Genomic DNA, 22,993 nt, shown 5'->3' with positions numbered 1-22,993 from the left:
TTGTATTTTATTCATTTAAACCTCTGTACATTCTGAGCTGAACAGTCCAATGGGTGGAGCCATCAGTCACTGACAGCCATCTGTGTATGGCTGTAAATACACAGATAGCTGTCACCACTGGTAGCTCCGCCCATTGGACTGTTCAGCTCAGAATGTACAGAGGTTTAAATGAATAAAATACAACTTATACTGAATCTTTCCCCATAAAACTATATATCAATCTGCTCGGCTCCTCCTCCTCTATAACATCATGCCTGCAGTTTGGACAGCGTGTTCAAGCTTACAGATTCCCTTTAAAACGTGCCAGATACATCATAGTGGCTGATGCTGGATGATCAATCTGTCAAATTTTTAGAATTGTCTAGTCTAAGCTTATACCACCTATTAATTGGCTTAGTTTATGCCAAAGATTGCACTAAAAGTGTGTCACAATTTACCTAAATTTGTCACAATTTTCGGTGCAATTTAACTCAAGTCCCCTTTTCACAAAGCCAAGACCCCTTTTTGGATATATTAGAAAAAGTGTTCAAAATTGTCTAGAACACAGAATATTTGACGGAAAGCATGTAAGACAGCTTTCTGGCGCATTTTGAATAATAAATCTGCCCCACCGTGTTTTGCACCCTATTCATTCACATTTAAACCGTTGCCCTAACTGGGGTTCTTGTAGGTTTTAGTTCATCATTGGATTTTAATAAGCATCTGAAAACTTTCTAATTGGCATGTAGAAAATGGAACACAAGTTTTAATCTTGGTTTGTACAATTTATGTTGTGCATTCAGTTACTATTCTCACAATGCAAATCGGCACAAAAGTTTTAAAAAAATCAACAAAAGAAAAGCAGATTGGAGCTGAGCTGCAATACCAACCACAAACCATGGACCATGTGGTACTGTTTTGGTGATAAAGGAGTCATTTTTTTATCCTGGACTACTCCTTTAACCCCTTTAGTGGCCGGTTTATTATTACTATGTCAGCACAGCAAACCACTGAGATTTTCCTGAGGTTATTCGAAGTGGCAAACGTGTACAGTGACACAATAACTGTGTCCTGGCCAGCATTTCAGCACCAGAGCTGTCCACAGAAATCTTCTGGAGTTTAACTGCATTGTCAGTGCAGCAAGCCCCGGAGATTTTCCTGAGATTATTTGAAGTGGCAAACGTGTACAGTGACACAATAACTGTGTCCTGGCCAGCATTTCAGCACTAGAGCTATCCACGGAAATCTTCTAGGGTTTAAGTGCATGGTCAGTGCAGCAAGCCCTGGAGATTTTCCGGGCGTGCCACTAAAAGGGTTAAACATTACTGTACTTGATAGCTGGAAAGAGCCAACTATTAAGTCCTTTGGATCTTAGCAGAATGCGGCTTTTTAATGCAGTATTCCACATTTACACAACTTATGACGATTCCATACAAAATTTAAAAAAAAAAACTTTTACGCAAATGCTTGTTATTTTTTTTTATCTTGAGCCCTTTAGTAAACCTTTCCTACCTCATGTGATCTCACAGTGATTCTTCTGCTACAGGTTTTGATGCAGAATTGGAAATGGCTTAAAACCTGCCTGCAATTCCACATCAAAATCTACAATTAGACCTGCATATTTAGATGTGGAATTCTGCAGCTTTGTATTTGGCTGCGTTCTGCAACGTAATTCTGTCTCGTGTGAAATGTGCGGGAAATTACGCAGCAAAATCCATCGCATTTCTGCATCAAAAACCCCCATTAAAATCCACATGTTAAAAAACAGGACATGCAGCTATTTTTTTTACCTCGCATCATCGCTGTGAGGGGAGAAAAAAAATTGCTTATGTATATGACTCCATTCTAAAGAATGGAGTTGATATTTGCACGAGTTTTGTGCATCTTGCAACGCACAAATCTTGCGCAAGATTAATGCTCATGTGATTGTAGCCTCATGGTCATATTTTCTACCTGTATTCAGGCCATATTATATTGGTATGTTCAGACATGTGTTTTTTTATGCAAGTGATGTTGTATGAAAGAAAAACTTGTAGCGTGCCCTATTTTGGTCCATGTTCATTTTAGGCCGGCTTCACACAAGCATAAGTGTATTTGCTCACGTTTTTGCGCTGCGTTTTGGAGGAATGAAAGTTGCGTATTTGTGTGCTCAGCAGCATATTTTACTGTACTTTTTGCGCATGCAAGTCAAGACAGGTGCCGCCCAATCTTTTCCACACGTAGTATACACTATGTGCGGGAAAGATAGGGCAGGTCCTATCTTTTCTCGGCCATACAATTAATGAAATCCATTGAGATCAGTGGTTTCGTTTTGTCCTGTTTTGCGGGCATGAATCTCATGGCCGCATGAGAGGACAAAACCACGTTTGTCTGAAAACTCGCAACAAATAAACTGGGAACTTGTGGATAAGAGATAACTTGCAATTGTGGTACAGCCCCTTTAAATATAGCAACTTCTACAGTTTAAAATGCAGATGTAGAACACTTTAAAGGCTGGATTCACAGTTTATAGTGTCCTAAATCATTTTGAAGTCCCTCTCCACTCCCGGAATGAGATTTGTCATTTTGGCCTTGTTGCTGGAATCAAAAAGAGTGGCCATCCAGTAATGATCTGATGTCTGTAATGCGACAGTCCTCAAAGTGACAAAGGGTGATGGTCCCCATTCCTCTGGGTCAGGCCTAAAAATGTCCTCCATCTGGTCCGACCATCCACATAGAAGAGCTGGGGTTAGTGATGGATGGGAGGAATGTTGCATAGCCCCCTCCCCGGCTTCGGGACCTGTATTGTTCCCCTCCTCTTCTTCCTCTATACTTTTCCCATGACTGGAGAACCATGTTGGAAAAGATGCCCCCCATTTCTTGCTTAAAGCCACCATCCTTGCGCTGTTGAGTAATGGTGAACTGGCCAGATAGTTGGGAGATTAAATTCCCTTCCTCCTCCTCTCCTGTTGTTGCTGCAGTGACTAGCAGTACCTGAGAGTGGTAGCACTGCCCCTTTGTTTTTCTGTGACATCCTACTTACTCCCTTGGCAGAGTGCTGCCCAGCAATGTCCACCTCTTCATCCTAACCCATGCAAGCTGCTATGTTGACTCTCCCTGCCTCTCCATGTTTGATTGAGTACTTCATCCTTTTCCACCTCCTCCTCATCGTCCTTCTCCTCCTGAGTGGACTCTTTGTCACAGTGTGCACCAGGAGCTGGCACATCCGTTTCCATATCCCCCTGAGTACACATTACCTGTGGAGGACTGACCATGTGCACTGACCCACCATCATCTTTCTCTATGGTGGAAAAAATTGGTTGGGCATCAGTGCATTCAATATCTTGGTCTTCTCTCCCTGATTGTTTGGACTGCCCGGTTGACATCCATGACACTGAATGATCAAACAGTTCCTCAGACTGATACATGTGGACTGCTTCAGAGGGTGAGGGGGATTTGGCAAGTAGAGAGGGAATGCTCATAGTGCAGACTGATTGTTGTGTGCTTGCGACTGTAAGAAGAGGAGGTAGCATGAGGAGGAGGTAGAAAAGGCATGCTGTGTCATCCACTCTATGATCCGGTCTGTATGCTGTGGATGTAACACATGGGCAGAACCACTTCTAGGCAATTGCAGTGGGCTTGCCTCGCCTCCTACAGAATGTGGAGCTGTTGCTTCAGTGGGAGCTACTTTAAGTGCCAACTTGGCCCATCCTCTACCACCTCCACTGACATGTCTTCTACCTCTTGCTTTCTTCGGGTTTCCTTTTTATTTAGTTTTTTACTGTTCTTTTTTTCGTTTCACTTTTAAGTGTAGTTTTATTTAACTTGTCAACTAATTTTGTAGGTTGTAGAAAACCACTGCTAGCTGCATAAGGCCTGCAAATATTCTGCAGCTGTCAGACTGGTGGCTTTGAACAACGTTAGAGGCCACAAACAGATAACTGCAATATTCCCCACACCAAAGCATAGTTTGTGTGTCTGCTTTGCTGCTATATATGTTGACAGCAGCAGAAATATACCTTCTCCCAATGTACAGACCATGTTTTGTATGGGCATATAAACATGTTGCAGCTTCTTTCCCTGCTCCCTCCAATAGAACCCTATTTAAGTTCTCTGCTGGTATACAAGATTTGACACTTAGCAGCAACATATCTTCTGTACAATATCTGTTCCTGTTAACAGCAGACCACGTGTTATATAGGCCTATAAACGTGATCCAGTCTCTCTGTCCTGTGTTCAACTGTAAAATAGCTGCTGGTTACACTGTCCCTGTGTTATATATGGCTAAGCAGGGGCGTAACTATAGAGGATGCAGGGGATGCGGTTGCATCGGGGCCCAGGAGCCCTGGGGAGCCCATAAGGCCTCTCTTCTCCATATAGGAAGCCCAGTACTATGAATAAAGCATTATAGTTGGGGGCCCCGTTCCAGGTTTTGCATTGCGGCCCAGGAGCTTCAAGTTACGCCTCTGTGGCTAGGTCACGTGATGCAGACGTCTAATGAAACTGCTGCCCATATGCCATATGGAGGTCACATTTGGTGACATCAGCAAGGTGCCCTTGCTGCTCAGTGGCTGCACACTGATCTTTGCAGTAGGCGTTATGGGAAATTCTAATCTCCCACAATTTTTGTCGAAAATTGGTTTGGAATAACCCGATACCATTATGGGAAAATCAGGACGATTTTATCGCCCGGCTGATAAAGATGTTTAAAACTCTCTATGACTTCAGAACAGTGAAAAATTATAACAGTGGGAAGCACCGATGTGAAAGAATCCTAAGGGGTCTTTTTAACATGGGCAGACATAAAGCTGTATTATGCACCTAAAATATGATGTGATACTGATGAAATATACACTCATGTGAAAGAAGCTTTTTATGGTGGCATCCCGAGTGGCGTGCTAACCGCAGTACAACGCTCCCATTGATTTTAATGGGCTTCTCAGACCTGCAGTTTTTGAGTGCAGTCTGTTTTATTTTTGCACGTGTTAACGCTTCTTAATGCACCTCATCACCCATCACAATGGCAGGGTGCGTTAAAAACGTGTCAAACGCTGTAACATGAGTTCAAAAGTGCTGCTGAAAATCGTGGTAAAAATGTCACGATTTTGAGTGGCGTTTTCTGAACATATGTGTGAGAGTAGCCTAAAGCTTTAATCACACATGCAGTTTTGTGCCAGTTTTTGGAGCCAGACACGAGTGGATACAAGTATCAGTCTTGTTTATACTTTTTACATCTCTTCTATTTACTCCTGGCTTCAGCACAGAAGACGAAAGTGGAATTTGAGCAACTGAAACCCCCAACTTCTGAGTGATCCCATTACTGCGATCGATGGAGGTACAAGAGCTACTAGACACTAATCACTTCCACCTTTATAGCTTATGTAATGACCCTGTAATGACAATTAGTATTTTTCAAAGCTATGTTCTCATGCGTAACATTTTTTTGTCTCTATGCAGTTAGCGCTCCTTCACACGGGTGTATTTGCGTGCGCAATACGCAGAGAATAGAACCTATTGATTTCAGTGGGTTTGTTCATATTTTAGTATTATGCGCACACATTTCTGTCAAGCAAAAAAAAAACCGCAGCATGCTCTACTTTTCTGCGCATTTGTGTACCAAGGGCCCCCATAGAAGCCAATGGGGGGGGGGGAGGGGTGCGCAAATGCGCATGCAATACGCAAGGAGATGAGTGATATGCTGCATAATTCCACTGGAAAAAGAACACATCTGGAAATAATTGGCCATTTCAAGGGGTGTGTCTTGTTTACTATATGCAAATGAGCATGCCCTGCAGGTGGAAAAGTTACGGTAAAATATGGTGATAAGCGTGCAAAAAAACATTGTTCGTTCCACAAAAGCGCATTGCTGAGATGAGCGTAAATGTACATACGCTCATGTGAAGGAGCCCTTAAACAAATACTAAAAAAGGAAACTAGACTTTGATTAAATAAAGGGGTTGTCTGAGTTTTGTTTTTTCGAAGTCATGTGACCCATGTAATAACATAACGGACGGCTCCCTGCATCTCCTGCTTGGATCCTCATACCCAGTGTTTGTTTATAGGCTGTACAGGATGTCACAGGTTGCTGCAGCCAATGAGAGCTCAGCAATCAAGTGCTGAGCTCTGTCATTGGCTACTGCTGCCTGTAAACATGACATCACTGCAGAGACCCTGAGCTGTGATGAGGAACACAACAGGGAGCCCAGAAAGTGAGTAGATGACTGTTTGTTATGTTACTGCATGGGGAACATATTTTTGATTTTTTTTTTTTAAACCCTCAGCTAGCCCCTTTAAGAACATTCTACTGATTTATGTGTTTCCATAGTTGAACAGTGTGATCCTACAATCATGCTCCCTAACATTTGCCCCTCTTCATGTTAACCTACAGACTGTAGAAGAGAGGTCAGTTGAAAGGAGCAACATATGACTGAAGGATCGGACTACAAAGAGTTTATTTGCATGCGCAGAGAATAGAACTCATTGATTTCAATGGGCTCCCTCACATTTCCACATTTCGCATGCGCATTTCAGTCGCACAAAAACAAACGCAGCATGCTCTATTTTCCTAGGCATTTGCACACCCAAAATCCCCATAGATGTCAATGGGGATAGGCTAATGTGCGCAACATATGCTCGGAGATGCGTGAAACACTGCGTCATTGCACAGGAAAAGGAACATAAACTGGAACGCATTATACTAATTAGCGATTTCAATTGGTGCGTCTTTGTTTGCCGCACGCAAATGAACATATCTTGCAGGTGCAAAGAGTACAGTAAAATACGCCAATGCATGTGCAAAAATGCATCATTCATTCCGCAAATATGCGTGCGCTCCTGTGAAGGGGGCCGTAGGCAAATATAGAACAAAGTTGTCCTCGCTTGACTTGGTTTTAGTTCCTTTTCATTTATTTTGAAGAACAGATTAGTTAACTACGCTATTCTATCCTCCAAAATAAACAGAAAGGAATGGAAGCCATGTCCAATGGGGGCACCGTTGGTCTCCCTTTAACTAAATCAATGCTGCAGGAGCACCAAAGGGCTTAAAGTAGGCCATGTGTAGTGGGGATGGAGTTTAAAATTGCCGCCTTAGACTTCTATGGGAGCCATCAGATAAGGGAGGGGGAGGGAGATTAGCAGCAGCTAGCACTGCTAAACACTGACAGGTGCCTCTGGTGAGGCATTTAAAAGTGATTACTAGCAGTTATGCTGACCGAGGGATTTCGGGTTTGCAGCGTAATTTCGCAGCTGGCCGTGTGAATGGACGAAAAAATCAGGACAAATAGTTGCGACTTGGGCTATTCTTTGTTTATGCAAATTTTGGCAGAAATATGGGCAGTAAAGATGAGCAAGCGTTCTCACTAAGGGAAAATACTCAGAGTAGTGCCTTTTGCGAGTACCTGCCCGCTCATCTCCAAAGATTCGGGTGCTGGCAGGGGTGAGCGGTGAGTTGCGGGAGTGAGCATGGGGGAGCAGGGGGGGGGGGAGAGCAAAGTCGTAAAGCAAACCATTGCCTGGTCATTTGATTTGTAGATGCTGCCATGCACACTTTAGTCCATGTTGGCCGAACCGGTCGTACAAACTGCCCATACTTTCAATATTTTTGCAAACATTTTTGACTGCCCGAAAGCCCTTTTATCAGACTATAGTAGGTGTGACACGTGTTAATCCATTCAGTAAGGCTGCCTCTGCATGGGCGAACACAATATCAGGCCTTGAAACTCGGCCCAATATCACACTTGTCAATGTGCGTTTCACCCGTGGATGCAAGGTGTTTCAATTCCCCCGGCGGTTGTTTCACGTGCATCAGAGGATTGGCAAGTGTTACCCATGGTTTTCAATGGTAAACATCACATCGCAGTTGTGTGCGCATCACACGACATTAGATGTGTGTGACTGTCCCATTGAAAACAATGGGTGATGCGTTCCAAGGGACGTGGAAAAATAGGATATGCAGCGATTTTTTTTTTTACCTCGCAGCATCAGGGCTTATGTACATGAGCGTATATCGGCCCCCGTTTTCACGGCCGGACGATATACACTTCCATCTCAGCAGTCCCCCCCTTCCCTCCCCCTCCATGACCAGCTCTCTGCCTCTCTCCTCCCCTCCGGCTGTTTGCAATGGGAGTGGGCGGGATGGGCGGGCCTAAACTCCCACCCTTCCCCGCCCCTTATCTGCAGCCAGCAATGGGAGTGGGCGGGACAGAGCAGAGCTTAGCTCCGCATCCTTTCCAACCCCTCCCATTGCAAATGCCAGAGTGGAGGAGAGAGACAGAGAGCTGGTGAGTGGGAGGGAAGGGAGGGACAGCTCAGATGGAAGCATATATCGGCCGGCCGTGAAAACGCTGGACGATATACGCTCATGTAAATAAGCCCTCACTGTGCAAAAAAACATTTCTCATGTGTACGACTCTGTTCAAAAGAATGCAGTTAACTCTTTCCAATCCAATTTGTATCCGGGTTTTCCTAGGGGGCTTACTCTTTTTCTGCCGTTATACAACGGCGCTATATGCTGGCTAAAGCCAGTACTGCATGAGGTAACACGTTGGATAGGCTCCGACAGCAGAGAGGCTGGCAATATACAGTAAGAGAACCCCGATGGACGTCTTCCAACATCGGAGCTATACAGCTTTAAATCATAATGTCTTCAGAGGTCAGACAGTGGATTGGAAAGGGTTAATATTTGCGCATGTTTTGTGCATCTTGCAACGCACAGAACTCACACGAGATTTGTGTTTTTGTATAATGATGAATCATTGTAGTAATGTCGTTCGGCCGCATACTAGCGATAATCTGTCCATCTACACATTAACCCTTTCCAATCCACTGTCTGACATCTAAAGACATTCTGATTGAAGGCTGTATAGCTCTGGTGTCATAAGACATCCGGTAGGGTATTCTTACTGTAGATTACTAGCCGCTCTGTTGTCGGGGGCCTCTCTAGCATGTCACATACTGCAGCACTGGCTCTAGCCAGCAGATGGCGCCATTGTATAATGGCAGAAAGAGAAAGCCCCCAGGAAACCCTCAATCCAAAATTGGATTGCAAAAGGTTAACTAGCGCCTACTGCTGACATGATCATTAACTATCTGCACTCATTACCATGGGCAGATTTTCTGCAAGTCAAGGCCTCTTTCACACGACCGTATGCGTTTTTAAGTTCACTTGATCGCACTGTCAGATCGCATGAATGAAGAATAGCCGCAATCTAGTCCCAATCTTAATTAGTGTATTATCGGCCATTCACACGGTCGACGTGATAGCAAAAAAATACGCTGCAGCGCAGAAATCCCTTGCTCGACAGAAATCCTCGGAATGACTGCTAATGCTTAAATAGAGCCAGCTGTCTTCTTTTCCCAGCATTGGGAAGTCTATGGGAGCTGCCAGCGTATCTCAGCAAAAGATAGGGCAAGACCTATCTTTTGACTCTGGGTGTAAAATTGGCAAAGTGCCTTTTTTTTTTTAATGTACGATTATTTTATGCCCCCAAAATCATTTATCTGAATAAATACATTGGAATCCAATGCTTCAGATGGTTGCGATTTTTGGACGCAGCTAAATTAGCTGCGTATATACGATCATGTCAATAAGGCCTAAGGGCTCCATCACATGAGTTTTTGCACATTGGCATGCTCCTTGGCGTAATGTATTTGCAGAAAGAACAGTGATTTTTGGCGCATGTTTCGGGATACTTTGCTGTACTTTTTCCACCTGCAGGGCAGGTTCATTTGCGGGTGGCAAACAAAGACGCACCACTTGAGATGGCTAATTCATCGACTGAGTTCCAGATGTGTTCTTTCTCCAGCTGAATTACACATCGTGGTACACATCTCCTTGCATATTGTGCACCCCCATTGACTTCTACGGGTACCTTTTGTGCGCAATAGTATATTAGACCACGAAATGCGCACACAAAATATTAAAACGTAAACGAACCCATTGCAATCAAATACGCCCAAGTGAAGGAGTCCTAAGTAGAGATGAGCGAGCATACTCGTTAAGGCGATTGACTCGAGAGAGCATCGCCTTTTTCGAGTACCTGCTGGCTCGTCCCTGAAGATTCGGGGGGGGGGGGGGGGCGGGGGTTGTGGAGGGAATCGGGAGGGAGAAAGAGAGATCTCTCTCACTCTCCACCCGCTCCCCTCCGCAGCTTCCCGCCCCCCACAGCCCCCCCTATTCTTCAGGGATGAGCCAGCAGGTACTTGCAAAAGGCGATGCTCTCTCTCTCTCGAGTATATCGCCTTATCGAGTATGCTCGCTCATCTCTCGTCCTAAGGGCGCTATTGCCCAATTGCCATTAACGTTTGTGTAATAGTGCTAATTACATGTGCAAATGCAGTCTGACAATTACTAGGAAAACACATGTAGTGGCACCTAGGAGTCCTTTTAGGGGCCTTTCACATGGGTGGGATAATTCTACCGGGATGCAGCTGTATTTGCCTCTGTGGATTCTGCACCATTTCGATGGATGATTTAAGCCATTTTCTTTCCGCATCAAAATCCACACAAAGCCACACAAAGCGGATCTTGCTGTGGATTTACTGCAACTTGTAGAGTGGAAAATTCCAACCATGTGAAAGGTCCCTTAAGGGCCTTATTCACACAAGCATTTTTACGTGGCTACTTAGCCACATTTATACGTCGTCCAAAAATCGCGACCATCTGAAGCATTAGTTTCCAATGTATTTGTTCAGATGACTGATTTTTGCATTATTTTTTTAGTCCCTATAGAGGACTTGAACATGCGATCACTTGATCACTCCTGCAGTATAATGTAATACCATAGTATTACATTATACTGCAATCGGACAGGCATTCTATCAATGCCATGCCACTGGCAACTCCTCTACCTGAGAAATAGCTGGCACCCACATTGTATGGAGTAGGATCGGCTCCTTGTCCCCCTCCATACAACCTCGAACTCACAGGACATAAATGGATGGGCTTAACATTGGTGCTGATAATCAGTTTGCCCTACTGCTGTTGCTTTCTATAAATGTTCAGCAATGTAAGACTATGACTATCAGCTAAGACTTTAACAAATAATGCATGGTAACCATACTGCATACATCTGACATCTACCTACTTTGTAGTGATGTCAGCACTTGGTCAAAACTTTTATGTTTCAGGACTCAGGAGTCATAAGCAGGATGGAGCTGATGGCTGCCTGTGGTTCTGTGTGGGTCAGGAGGGGCACCAGAAATCTCCTGTGTTCCCTGCACAGAGAGTAGATATAAAGGAGGAAGAAAGTTCCTAACCAGATTTACTATGTACAGGGAGTCTTTGTAGTTCTCTGTGGTCACCTTCAGTGCAGAACATCTGGAAGAAGGTGCAGTGGGGAGTTCGGCATGTGCCCTGTGGAACACCCAAGGCGCAAGCAGGTCACACTGAGGGACAACAGCCCACACAGTCTCTTTATAGGGACTTCTGCAAGCCTTGTATAAGGGTCCTGCAGCCATCAGCACATGTCCAAACTGCTAAGCTGCTTTACCCAACTCTGCCTCCCAGGTCAGTGCTGCCAACAATACCAGGAACAGTATTGGCTAGCAGATATGTGGTGGACAAGCAGTGGGCATGACTAGAAACCATAGGAGCAGTCAGTTTATTTCTAAATGAGTTGTCCAGTGTGGCATTGGCACCCAAGATGGTACATTCAAAATACTGGAAACCGGTAAAATAGCTTTATAGGCACCCTACCCCCTGTTGGGAATTCCAGCTGGGACGGTGGTTTACTGGCTGGGTGGTAACCCTAATGGCGTGGAAGTAGGATTGAAAGGACAATAAATGGGATAAGCACTGAGTACCACACAATTGGCAGTCCATCATGTGGTCACGGTGGAGCTCCACAGAGTATCATCCGGATGGCTGGAGGACACTGAAGGGAACTCATGCTGTTTGTGCTGGAAAGGCGTTGAGTTGGCAGTGGCACCCTATGAATAAAAATTGAAATTCTTCCTGGTTGGATCATTCTTTATCAAAGCTCCATATAGCTTACCAGTCCCTCTATAAGTCATTTATTTTATGTGTTCTTTACTCTACAACCGGAATTTTGTGCCACTAAGTGCTTATCCCATTTCTTGCCCTTTCTGTTTCTGACACGGTTTGTGGATCTGCTTGTGGAGGTGGCTGCTCCATTACTACATTGTATTTACCACCCAGCGGACCCATGCATGCTTAATCCAGGGTATTAGAACCATCCACATTCAAAGCTCTCCTGGAATTGGTGTGGCATCATGAGATGCCACACGCCTGGTGGGTCTGATTGTACGCCTTCATGTTTCCATGCCCATTTGATGCTCTCTTGGGTTTGGTTGTTTTTGTTTAGAACTATAGGATTATATTTTATAACTATAAGGCACTAGTCCTCTTTTGCACATATTGGAACTTGCCCCAGCCATCTACTGATGTGATTTCACTACTGTAATTTGTTTTTATCCCCTTTAAATATCCTAGTCATCCTGCCTGCTAGTAATTAACTTTTATTCCATTTTACCAGTTTTCCTCAAGTTACTTTCTTACTTTATGGAGCTTGTGAACGTATAATTTGTGTTTTTCTTACCTCTGCTATAATGCCACCTATGTAATATCCCGATTAACAAAGTACCGTGTATTTTTTCCTTTTTTGCTTTTTCTAAAACATTAACAAGTATACAAAATAAAGCACTTTTCAAACTAAAATGAATGTGGGGGAGAGTTATCAAAACGGGTGCAAAGAAAAAGTAGTAACCAATTCATGTAGGTTAAAAATGTTTACCATCTAAAAAAAGGAGAGCTAGAATTGAATCAGTTTCTATGGGTGAAGATTTATTTCCGCATTAGGGTGCATTCACACTACCGTATATCGGCTGGGTTTTCACGCCCAGCCGATATAAGTCGTCTCTCTCTGCAGGGGAAGGAGACTGGAAGAGCCGGGAGCAGTGCTCTGAGCTCCCCCCCCCCCCCCCCCCCTCTGCCTCCTCTCCACCCCCCTGCACTATTTTCAAAGAGGAGAGGCGGGACGGGGGTGAAGCTAATTCCTGGAACTTAGCCCCGCCCCATTCCACCTCCTCTCATTGCAAATAGTGCAGAGTGGCGGAGAGGGGGGGAGAGGAGGCAGAGAGGGGGCGGGAGCTTAGAGCACTGCTCCTGGCTCTTCCAGCCTCCTCCCCCTGCAGAGGGACATGCCGTATATCGGCTGGGCGTGAAAACCCAGCCGATATACGGACGTGTGAATGCACCCTTAGTCTCGAAAAAGAGGTCCTCTATTTACACTTTACATGATCTGAGCAGTTTAGAAACATTTCAGAATATTCTGTTGCAGAATTTGACACGTGAAAAGTTCCAAAGTGAGGCAACCTTTTTATTAATTTTTTAAATTTTTTTTTTTTACACGTAAGGGGTTCAAATGAGAAAAAGGAATGAGAGGAGCATTATAAACACATTTTCGCAAAAGCGATATATGTCAGTTATCTCCAAATATAAACTAAAACAGAAATTTAAAAGGTAAAGAGGTTGAGGAAAATACTTCAAACTGTATTTTCTCTAATAGAGTTTGCAGTGAGTAAGTTAAAAAACTTTTATGTGCCATGTACCGTGTACAGTGTAATTATAAAAAAAAAACTTGTATAAGAATGTTCAAAAGTCATGCTAAAGCTTTAAAGCTGTGGTTTTTGGTCATTTCATTTACAGCAAAATTGCTATTAATCAGAATATTTAATGAAAAAAGTTTGGTACGGTGTTAGCCAGAAGAGCAAAATGTGATTGTTCCCAGTAAGAGAAACCAAGTAATCTTGTACATAGGATACCTTTTAATGGCTAACAAAAATACATGATATTAATGCGAGCTTTCGAAACCCCCATACACATAGATAATTGGCCAGGCCCAACAAAATTGTCAGATTCAGCTAATATACATGGTCACCCTTTGGGTGCTTTTACATGGGATGACTGTTTGGTGCTTAAGCTTTGGACAGTAATCACAATGACTACCGCTGCTGTACTTTCACACAGAGGCGGTCGTTGGTCAATGAATGGAGGCGGAGCATGCCCAAAATCTCTTCCAGCCACCTGCCTCCATTCAAACTGAACTGGCAGTCTTTCAAAAATGAATGACTGCCTGTTTACACTGAGTGAGAAGTCACTTATAGTTGCTCAGTTTCAGTGGGCTAAAATGAAGCGATTAGTGACTAATGAGCGATTTCTTGTTCTGTACCCTGTTGGGTCCCACTTGTACACGGAATGACTGTTGGTCAAAATTGTTTAGAGATATTTGGGTGGTTCCTGACTAGAGATGAGTGAGCACGCTTGTTTAAGGCTGCTACTCGATCGAGTAGCAGTCTTAAAATGAGTAACTGTGTGCTCGCCCGAGCAGCATGTGGGGTAGAGCGGGAGGGAGTGGGGGGAGAGTCAGAGAGATCTCTCTCTCTCACCCCCCACTCCCTCCCTGCTGGCCCCCGCTGCCCCGCCGCATGCTGCTCGGGTGAGTACACAGTTACCTGATAAGACTGCTACTCGATCGAGTAGCAGCCTTAAACGAGCGTGCTCGTTCATCTCTATTCCTGACTTTTAATTCCTTTTGCATTGCATTTCTAGTGCTGTACAATTCAGTAGTAACAATTTTTAATGTTGCTTCTGTATGTTTCAGGTATGAAGACCCTCCTATGTGGTGATGAAAATGGAATTCCATCTTCAATCTTTTTCAAAGTTTTTGATTCACATTTCATGCTATATGACAAATCAGACTTTTATCAACCCTCCAAAAATAAGACCAATGCATGCAGACATTTGCTGAATTCTGTAGAATTGTTTTATTCTTCCACTACATTTGTATAAAGATATATATTGTTGAAATAACTAATTTGTGCTTTGAAAGTGCAACCAAGAAATGACAAAGACATATCTCATATGTGCTGATGAAGAGGGGTGCGCGATTTGCTGTAACACTTCTGGCAGTGAAAAGGTTAAACGAATCTACAAGAATCTGTGATCAAATATCATTCATTTCAGTCCACTTCTGTAACATCAATGACTGGATTTCCTCCATCATGTGTATCTTTTCTGTGGAAAAAGTAAGATACTGTATGTCAATGGTAATTATGTCAAACAATTTAGCAAAATAAAAACCTTTAAAACCCTTTTCAAAAACAGCCTTAAAATAAAGTTTATTATGTGTAAGATCCTTGGTGCGAAGATCAGGCTTCAAATTCACCAACATTCTGTTTAAACGTGTTTCATTCTTCCCTTGCGTTTGTAATTTCCTACACTCCATAGCTCTTTACTTCGAACTTGAACATTTTAACACTTTCCAATCCACTGTCTGACGTCTGAAGACATTCTGATTGAAGGCTGTACAGCTCCGATGTTGGAAGACGTCCGGCAGGGTATTCTTACTGTAGATTACTGGCCGCTCTGTTGTTGGGGGCCTCTCCAGCATGTCACATACTGCAGTACTGGCTCTAGCCAGCAGATGGCGCCATTGTATAATGCCAGAAAGAGAAAACCCCCTAGGAAACTCTGAATCCAAAATTGGATTGCAAAGGGTTAAATTTAGCCCATTTGCCAAATTATATCTCATAAAACATTGATGGGTCGTCTATGGATGCTTATCCAAATGATAATTTGTTGACTGGTATGGGTTTTTCTCAGAGTGTTATACAGGGCTTCTATAGCTTTTAGACTATAAAAGCCCTGAAACCCCCAGGGTTTCTTCTGAAACCCCCAGGACTGCCATGTATTTCTGTCTATATGTTATGCACCAGTTAGGTGTTTTGGTGAACTTCTCATTCAGTTCAAACTAATTCAGACCAAACAGAATTTTTTGAAAAAGTTTGGCGAAATGGCACCCAAATGCTTCACCTGCACTGCCCACCTCAGGATAAATGTGGTATCACATGACCATGTTGTAAAGACAAGACCAGCTTTGTTGCAGTTCTTTGCTCTGCCGAATGAAGAGGGCCTCGAGCATGGAAAACGGACTTAATTGTACAATCCCTTTAAAGCTAAGAAAAAAAATCACACTTTTTGAACCAAACTAATTATATGCCAAACTCTCCAAATTCACATCTTAACGTAATATAATTTTGGAACAGGGTCTTGGATAAGCTCCATTATTATGTTATACTGTGTATAAAGCTCTTCGCTGTTTCTCACCCATGGAACAAATTTATCCTGTTCACTGAAAAGTGTAACTAAAGCTCCCACTATACTTGAAAGTATAGTTTCAGTCTCAGCCACAATTTTACAATTTTGCAAATAAGAATAATTTATTGTTACAAGACATTTCATTGGCCATTCTCATCAAGACTTACAGTCACATTATCCTGAGGGATTCTGCATGCAACAGTTTCAAAATTCTATATTTTTTTAGAGCAGGAGTCTATACCTTTTTTGGTGAGGGCAACACTGTCAAACTGCACCCCTCCGAAGAGCCGCTATAAAACTATAGGTAATTAGATATGAGGTGTTTATGATAGGTGATGGTTCTATGTTTGGGACTCCCACCTAGAGAAGAGATGATGAGGTGGTGGTACATGCATGCAGCTATCTCCATTCTATTTCATACAAGTTATGGAAACAGCTGAGTGTTCCACAGCTCCCATAAACTATGACCAAGAGCCATTTCTATCAGACATTTCGGATATATCCTGTAGAAATTTAAAGGAACAATCTGGGTAAAACTCAGTCAAGCATTTGTGGTATTTGGGAGATAAGCCACAGACAGACAGATATTGCTTTTCTCCTGGGGAACCAAAGGATTGGGAATTGAAATTTGATGTCCCTAATCCTTCTTTCCCCCAAAATCATCTGTTGGGGAAAGTTGAGCCATCCCCATGCACATTAAAAAGCCATGTAGCCCCACTATTTATCAGTGGGTTTGGACCACTAAGTACTAATGTGTATGGAGCCTTTAGACTGTCTACAGCTTGCCTGTTGATTTCGATGCTTGTAACTGTAGTCTATAGACCAGCACTGCACAATCATCTGATGTAGGACATTTCTGCAACCAAAAATCTGTTTCATACATCAGACTATGATCGTTGCTGTACCAAGCATATGGATTTCTGTTAGACCCAGTCAGATGCATGAGACAGTCACAAAAATGTCTGCAACAAATCTGCTACATGTGAATATACTCTTAACCCCTTGGTGCTCCAGGACATATATGTACATACTGCGTGCGCAAAGTTTGTATGAAGCGAGATTGGGAGTCGGGTCCTCGCCATATATGGTTGGTGTAAGCTATCTATGTATGCTATAAGCAATCAAACTATTGCAAGTTTAAGTACTTAAAAAAAAAAGAAATAAGTGAAAAAAGTTTATTTTGAAAAATAAAAAGGATGTTAAAAATTACATTTTGCTGTATTTATAATAAAAAAAAATAAAAGGCTAGAATTGTAGATTTTGTTAATCTTGCCTCTAGGAACAAAATCAGAATAAAAAGCAATCAAAATGTTACATGTTCCCAAAAATTGGATAAATGAAGACTAGAGTTCATCCCACAGAAAACAAGCCCTTAAAGAGCTCTGTTGATGGAAAAATACAAATACTATGGCTCTTGGAATGCGGCAATAACTAGATTTAAAAATGAAAAAAAACTCTTAAAAATATCTTTTTGTCACTATATTTTGAGACTTATAACTTTTGTATTTTTTCATAAATGGGGTTTTGTAAGAGCTTGTTTTTTTGTGGGATGAGCTGTAACTTTAGTGGTATCATTTTAGAATACATATGACTTTTCATGCAGACAAATGCCCTAAGGGAATCATTAGCCTTTCTGCCCACCCCTATAATTACCCTGAAAATATACAATAATCTATTTACAATATAACTTTTATTTTTTGCCTAATATTAAAAAATGGAAAGGAGATTCCATTGTATTTAGACATAGATGCTAACCAAACTATCCACCCACAGGTGGTATAGAATAATCGCTGACAGTGCCACCGATAGTAGAAACATTTATGGCAGTGTGACTGCAATGCATATTACAGACTCATCAATTAGATCAGCAGAACCACATCTCTATGAAAAGGGGAGTATTGGAAGATTGGGCAGGGACTAGAGATGAGCGAACGTACTCGGTAAGGCCGATTTCGCAATCGAGCACCGCGATTTTCGAGTACTTCACTACTCGGGTGAAAAATACTCGGGGGCGCTGTGGGGCGTGGCGTGGTGGGGCGGGGGTAGCAGCGTGGAACAGGTGGGAGTGCTCTCTTTCCCTCTCCCCCCCACTCCCCTCTGCAACCCCCCGCTCACCCACAGCGCCCGCGAGTACTTTTCACCCGAGTAGTGAAGTACTCGAAAATCGCGGTGCTCGATTGCGAAATCGGCCTTACCGAGTACGTTCGCTCATCTCTAGCAGGGACCTTTTGCATGGAGTTCATTTGTGACATTGATTACATTCCATGTAGTCCAACCATATAATATATGCAATAGATCCCCAAGTTACAATGGCCTCAGGTTACAGAATTTTCAACGTTGAATGACCAATAAATGTATTCTACTATCCTCTACCTATGATCGGATAATTATAATCGGCTTCTTTGGGTACCAGATGAAGGTGTCTCCATTTTATATTTAATTGTATATTGTGCCCTACACAGGAAAAAGGAGACCGCTGTCCTTAACAAAGAAAGAGACCTCAAGCCTCCGGAAGCTGTTTCTGACTGTACTTAGTAAGGACTTGCTCTCTTCGTATTAATTATTTTACAAGTTATAATAATATTTCCAAGTTACAATCATTGACCTGAAACCAATTAATATTGTAACTTCAGGGAGCACTCTACTATTTATACAATCCCTACTATAATCTGTCAATTAAATGTACTTTCACTTTATTTGATCTAGCCTCCAGTAATCTGCCAAATACAGTAGAAAAATACTTTTAGATGTAAATTCAGTATTTCAGAAAAATTTCTTACTAACCAGCATTGATTTAGTAATGATCTCTAGCGTAACTATAGAGGATGAGGTTGCACCCGGGCCCAGGAGCCTTAGGGGGCCCATAAGGCCTTTCTTCTCCATATAGGGAGCTCAGAACTATGGATAAAGCATTATTGTTGGGGCCCCTGTTACAGGTTTTGCATTGGGGCGCAGAAACTTCAAGTTACGCCTCTAGTAATAATTAACCCAAAACTTAACTATTTATGATTTGGGGACCAAATAACATATCAATCTTTATTTATAAGAGAATGAAATAAAAAGTACTTCAGTTTTATAATAATAAGTTGTCATAAACAATAAAAAATGTCCTCCAGCACGATCAATGGAAATAACTGGGCAGACATGACCAACAGCTTCACACGGACTCAAGAGTCAACTGCGTATCCAAGTACACTGCTGCACCAAACTTCAGACAAGAGTTATCCGTTCAAAATCAGCTTTAATACTTGCTGTAAAAATACACACATTGGATGTGATACTTCGGCCAAAGTATGGCCCTTTTCAAGTCCTACTGCAGCCATCATTTATATAATATATATAAATCCACAAATGAATGCAAATAGAAGCCAAATACATCCCCTTTTATATAATTTAGAAACCTATAACATATTTTCTGACTATAATATAACACAATTGAAATCACTTTTAAAGCAAATTGTGAATAAATAATGCGCACATATGAAAAAACACAAGTACAGCACTCTGGATATATCCTACATAGGCAGTGAACTGACTACTAATCATCTCAATGATAGAATTTGAATTTTAAAATGTAAGATGTATTGGATCACGAGCGTGTTGCCCCAAATTTTGATCTAAGATCAAGTAGAAAAACATTGCACCAACAAGGCTGTGATCTTGGTTCAAATCTAAAAACATAACTCCCAGAAAAAGGAGGCCAAATATGCATCCCCTGATATGTTGCGGGATATACTAAATCGCCATGTTCCTTGATAGCATGTAGAATGCAGTCTACATGCAGACTTTCACCCTTTCCAATCCAATTTGTATCCTGGTTTTCCTAGGGGGGCTTACTCTTTTTCTGCCGTTATACAACGGCGCTATCTGCTGGCTAAAGCCAGTACTGCATGAGGTGACACGTTGGATAGGCTCCGACAGCAGAGAGGCTGGCAATATACAGTAAGAGAACCCCGACGGATGTCTTCCAACATCGGAGCTGTACAGCCTTAAATCATAATGTCTTCAGAGGTCAGACAGTGGATTGGAAAGGGTTAATGCAGCCACACACACCTCTAACCAAATTGGGAGAAGGGTGACTGCAAACAAGATAGTCTGCACATGTGAACCAATACCAAAGATGTTAGCCATAGATAAGTGTGCCACACCATACAGGATTACAACCCCTACTAGCAAAGCAGTTGATTGTCCTGTATTACCACAGTGCGTCACACTGGTGTGACACCCCAGGCTGCCCCAACATCTATAGCAAACTGCAAGCAAAAAAATATACTGATAAATGCGGGTGTTAGTTAGCCTTTTGGCCAAAACACATCAGCTGATGTGCCGCAGCACATATCAGGGGATGCATATTTGGACTCTGTTTTCTGAGAGTTAAGTCTTTGTACATTTTTTTCTCTCACCTCTGTGATTTTGGTACAAATCTAGGTTCAGTTTGATCCCCTGATTTTGACTGGTCAAACTAGTTTAACTTAGTTGGAATAGAATGCAGCGTATTTTTTACTGACAGCTCTTAATATCAAATGTCTTAATTTATAATTCAGCATTTTTGTATAATGGTTTTACATTTCTTTGCAGTTGTAATCTGGTGACTAATAATTCTGAAATTCAGTACACTGAAGAAGGGTGATGATATGCCTGAAACACTGCTTCTTTTCATTTCGGAGTGTGTCTAATAAAGAACCTGTAACTGCATAACTAGATCATAGAATCATAGAATGGTAGAGTTGGAAGAGACCTCCAGGGTCATCGGGTCCAGCCCCCTACTCAATGCAGGATTCACTAAATCATCCCAACACAGATATTTGTCCTGCCTTTGTTTGAACACTTCCATTGAAGGAGAACTCACCACCTCCTGTGTTAACCTGTTCTACTCATTGATCACCCTCACTGTCAGAAAGTTTTTTGAAATATCTAATTTGTGTCTCCTCACTTTCAGTTTCATCCCATTGCTTCTAGTCTTTCCTTGTGCAGATGAGAATAGGGCTGATCCTTCTGCACTGTGACAGCCCTTCAGATATTTGTAGACAGCTATTAAGTCTCCACTCACTCTTTTTTGCAAGCTAAACATTTCCAGATCCTATAAACGTTCCTCATAGGACATGATTTCCAGACCGCTCACCATTTTGGTAACTCTTCTCTGAACTTGCTCTAGTTTGTCTATGTCTTTTTTAAAGTGGGGTGCCCAGAACTGGACACAGTATTCCAGATGAGGTCTGACTAAGGAAGAGTACAGGGGGATAATGACCTCACATGATCTAGACTTTATGCTTCTCTTAACACATCCCAGAATTGTGTTCACCTTTTTGGCTGCTGCATCACATTGTTGACTTATGTTCAGTCTATGATCTATTAGTATACCCAAGTCTTTTTCACATGAAACTACACCTTCAAGTTCTGTCTATTTTTTGAGTATATCACAATCTAACCTACAAACTTGGATTTCAGAATAACAGGTAGGTGTTTCCTTGAAAAATGAAGACTAGAAGCAGCTACACAAAATGCACAGACCACAACAATATAAAAAAAAATCATCTTTATTGGTATCCAAAATTATAAAACTTGTCAAGAAAGCAAGGCATAGTCATGACAAAATACCTACAGGGATAATGAAAAGAGCTACTCAGTGTACACAGAAAGTACAATAAATAACAGAACTCCAGATTAATATATAATGATGAATAAAATAGATATCACACATCTGCTATACAAAAAAGTAACCAGTATAGCGAGCCCCAATAGTATACAGCAGAGACATGAGTAGGCAATGATAAGGAGTAAGCAATAAAGTACAAACTCTGGCTCTAAGCACCCCTGCATGTGTTTTGCAAATGCTTCATTTGGGAAGGGGCTACCACAGAACTTGCATGACATGAATTTAGGTGCCAGAGCCCTATCAAACAGAATGATACACACCTGCTGGAGCAGTTTCATGGTGCATAAAGATGATGGTGCATGTATACAAGGAATTTATGTCCCTGAAACATATGTGTGCATAAGGTAATTAATTCATTTTAATAGTAATCATATTCCAGAAAATGATGAGAGAGAGCCTCACTATGCATTAGTATGGTGAAGCAACATGACAGCTGAACTACGAAAATGTGGGTTCAGCCTGTAATCATAAAACCTCCTTGCTAAATTTTATTTACCCAGATATACTATGGACCAATGGTTAGAGCAAATTGTTCAGCCATTAAGTTTCAAGTTTAGTGCCATATAAAAGAATGAAAGGGATGGGGAATATAATTCTCTGTTTTAGAATGGATAGCAAGCAGTCTCTCTAGTGCCACTTATATGTGGCTATCTGGTAAGTCAATATCTGACATTTTAGAGAGCTTTGAAACATGACTTAGGTTATCACCCATCTATACACAGCTCTACGCCATAGATAGCTGTTGGCTGAACACTGATTTGGCCAACAGCTAAGCCTTCTAATCTCCCATACACATGCTAACTCAGTTGAGTGCTCATGAATTATTAGTAGGGAAAGGGTGGTAAGCTGCTGTCAGACACTTTTGACAGTGTGTAACACCCCAATACACCTACAGCTGGTACGGCCGGAGGTCTTTTGTTGTCACGGTGACGCCACACTATTTTGGACACTCTGGATGAGGAGGACGCAGAAATAATGGAAACCAGTCCAGTATAGTTTAGTAAACTAAAAGTGAGCAGTTTTACTAACTTGATATTGGTAAACAACAGGTTAACTTTACAACTTTCTGTGAAAGGTTTGTCTCAGCTGAACAGGCAAGATACAGGAAGATTGATTTGATGATTCTCTGATTTTTCAACGCTCTGCACCAGTGAGATTAAACCTGACTGTATTCATCCTATTTACTGGACCTTATACTGGACAATCCCAAAGTGGGCACCTTTTACATGTTACCCAAAATACATAAAGAGGGGAATCCAGGA

General features: G+C 42.1%; 1 protein-coding gene across 2 annotated transcripts in view; it reads left to right on the top strand.

The window, feature by feature from the left end:
* NPY (neuropeptide Y) overlaps positions 1-14,938 on the top strand; it is a 115,383-nt gene extending 100,445 nt beyond the window's left edge. For both annotated transcript variants that reach the window (XM_066584837.1, XM_066584838.1), the window contains exon 4: positions 14,580-14,938. In XM_066584837.1, the coding sequence (XP_066440934.1) occupies positions 14,580-14,604 (25 nt within the window). In that variant the 3' untranslated portion in view covers positions 14,605-14,938. The remainder of the gene's footprint in view (positions 1-14,579) is intronic.
* Positions 14,939-22,993: the final 8,055 nt, after the last annotated feature.

Source organism: Eleutherodactylus coqui, chromosome 12 (genome assembly GCF_035609145.1).
Source record: "Eleutherodactylus coqui strain aEleCoq1 chromosome 12, aEleCoq1.hap1, whole genome shotgun sequence".
NCBI classification, from domain to species: Eukaryota; Metazoa; Chordata; class Amphibia; order Anura; family Eleutherodactylidae; genus Eleutherodactylus; species Eleutherodactylus coqui.
The sequence above is the reverse complement of the archived record's forward strand: the minus strand, read 5'-3'. Positions and strand labels throughout refer to the sequence as shown.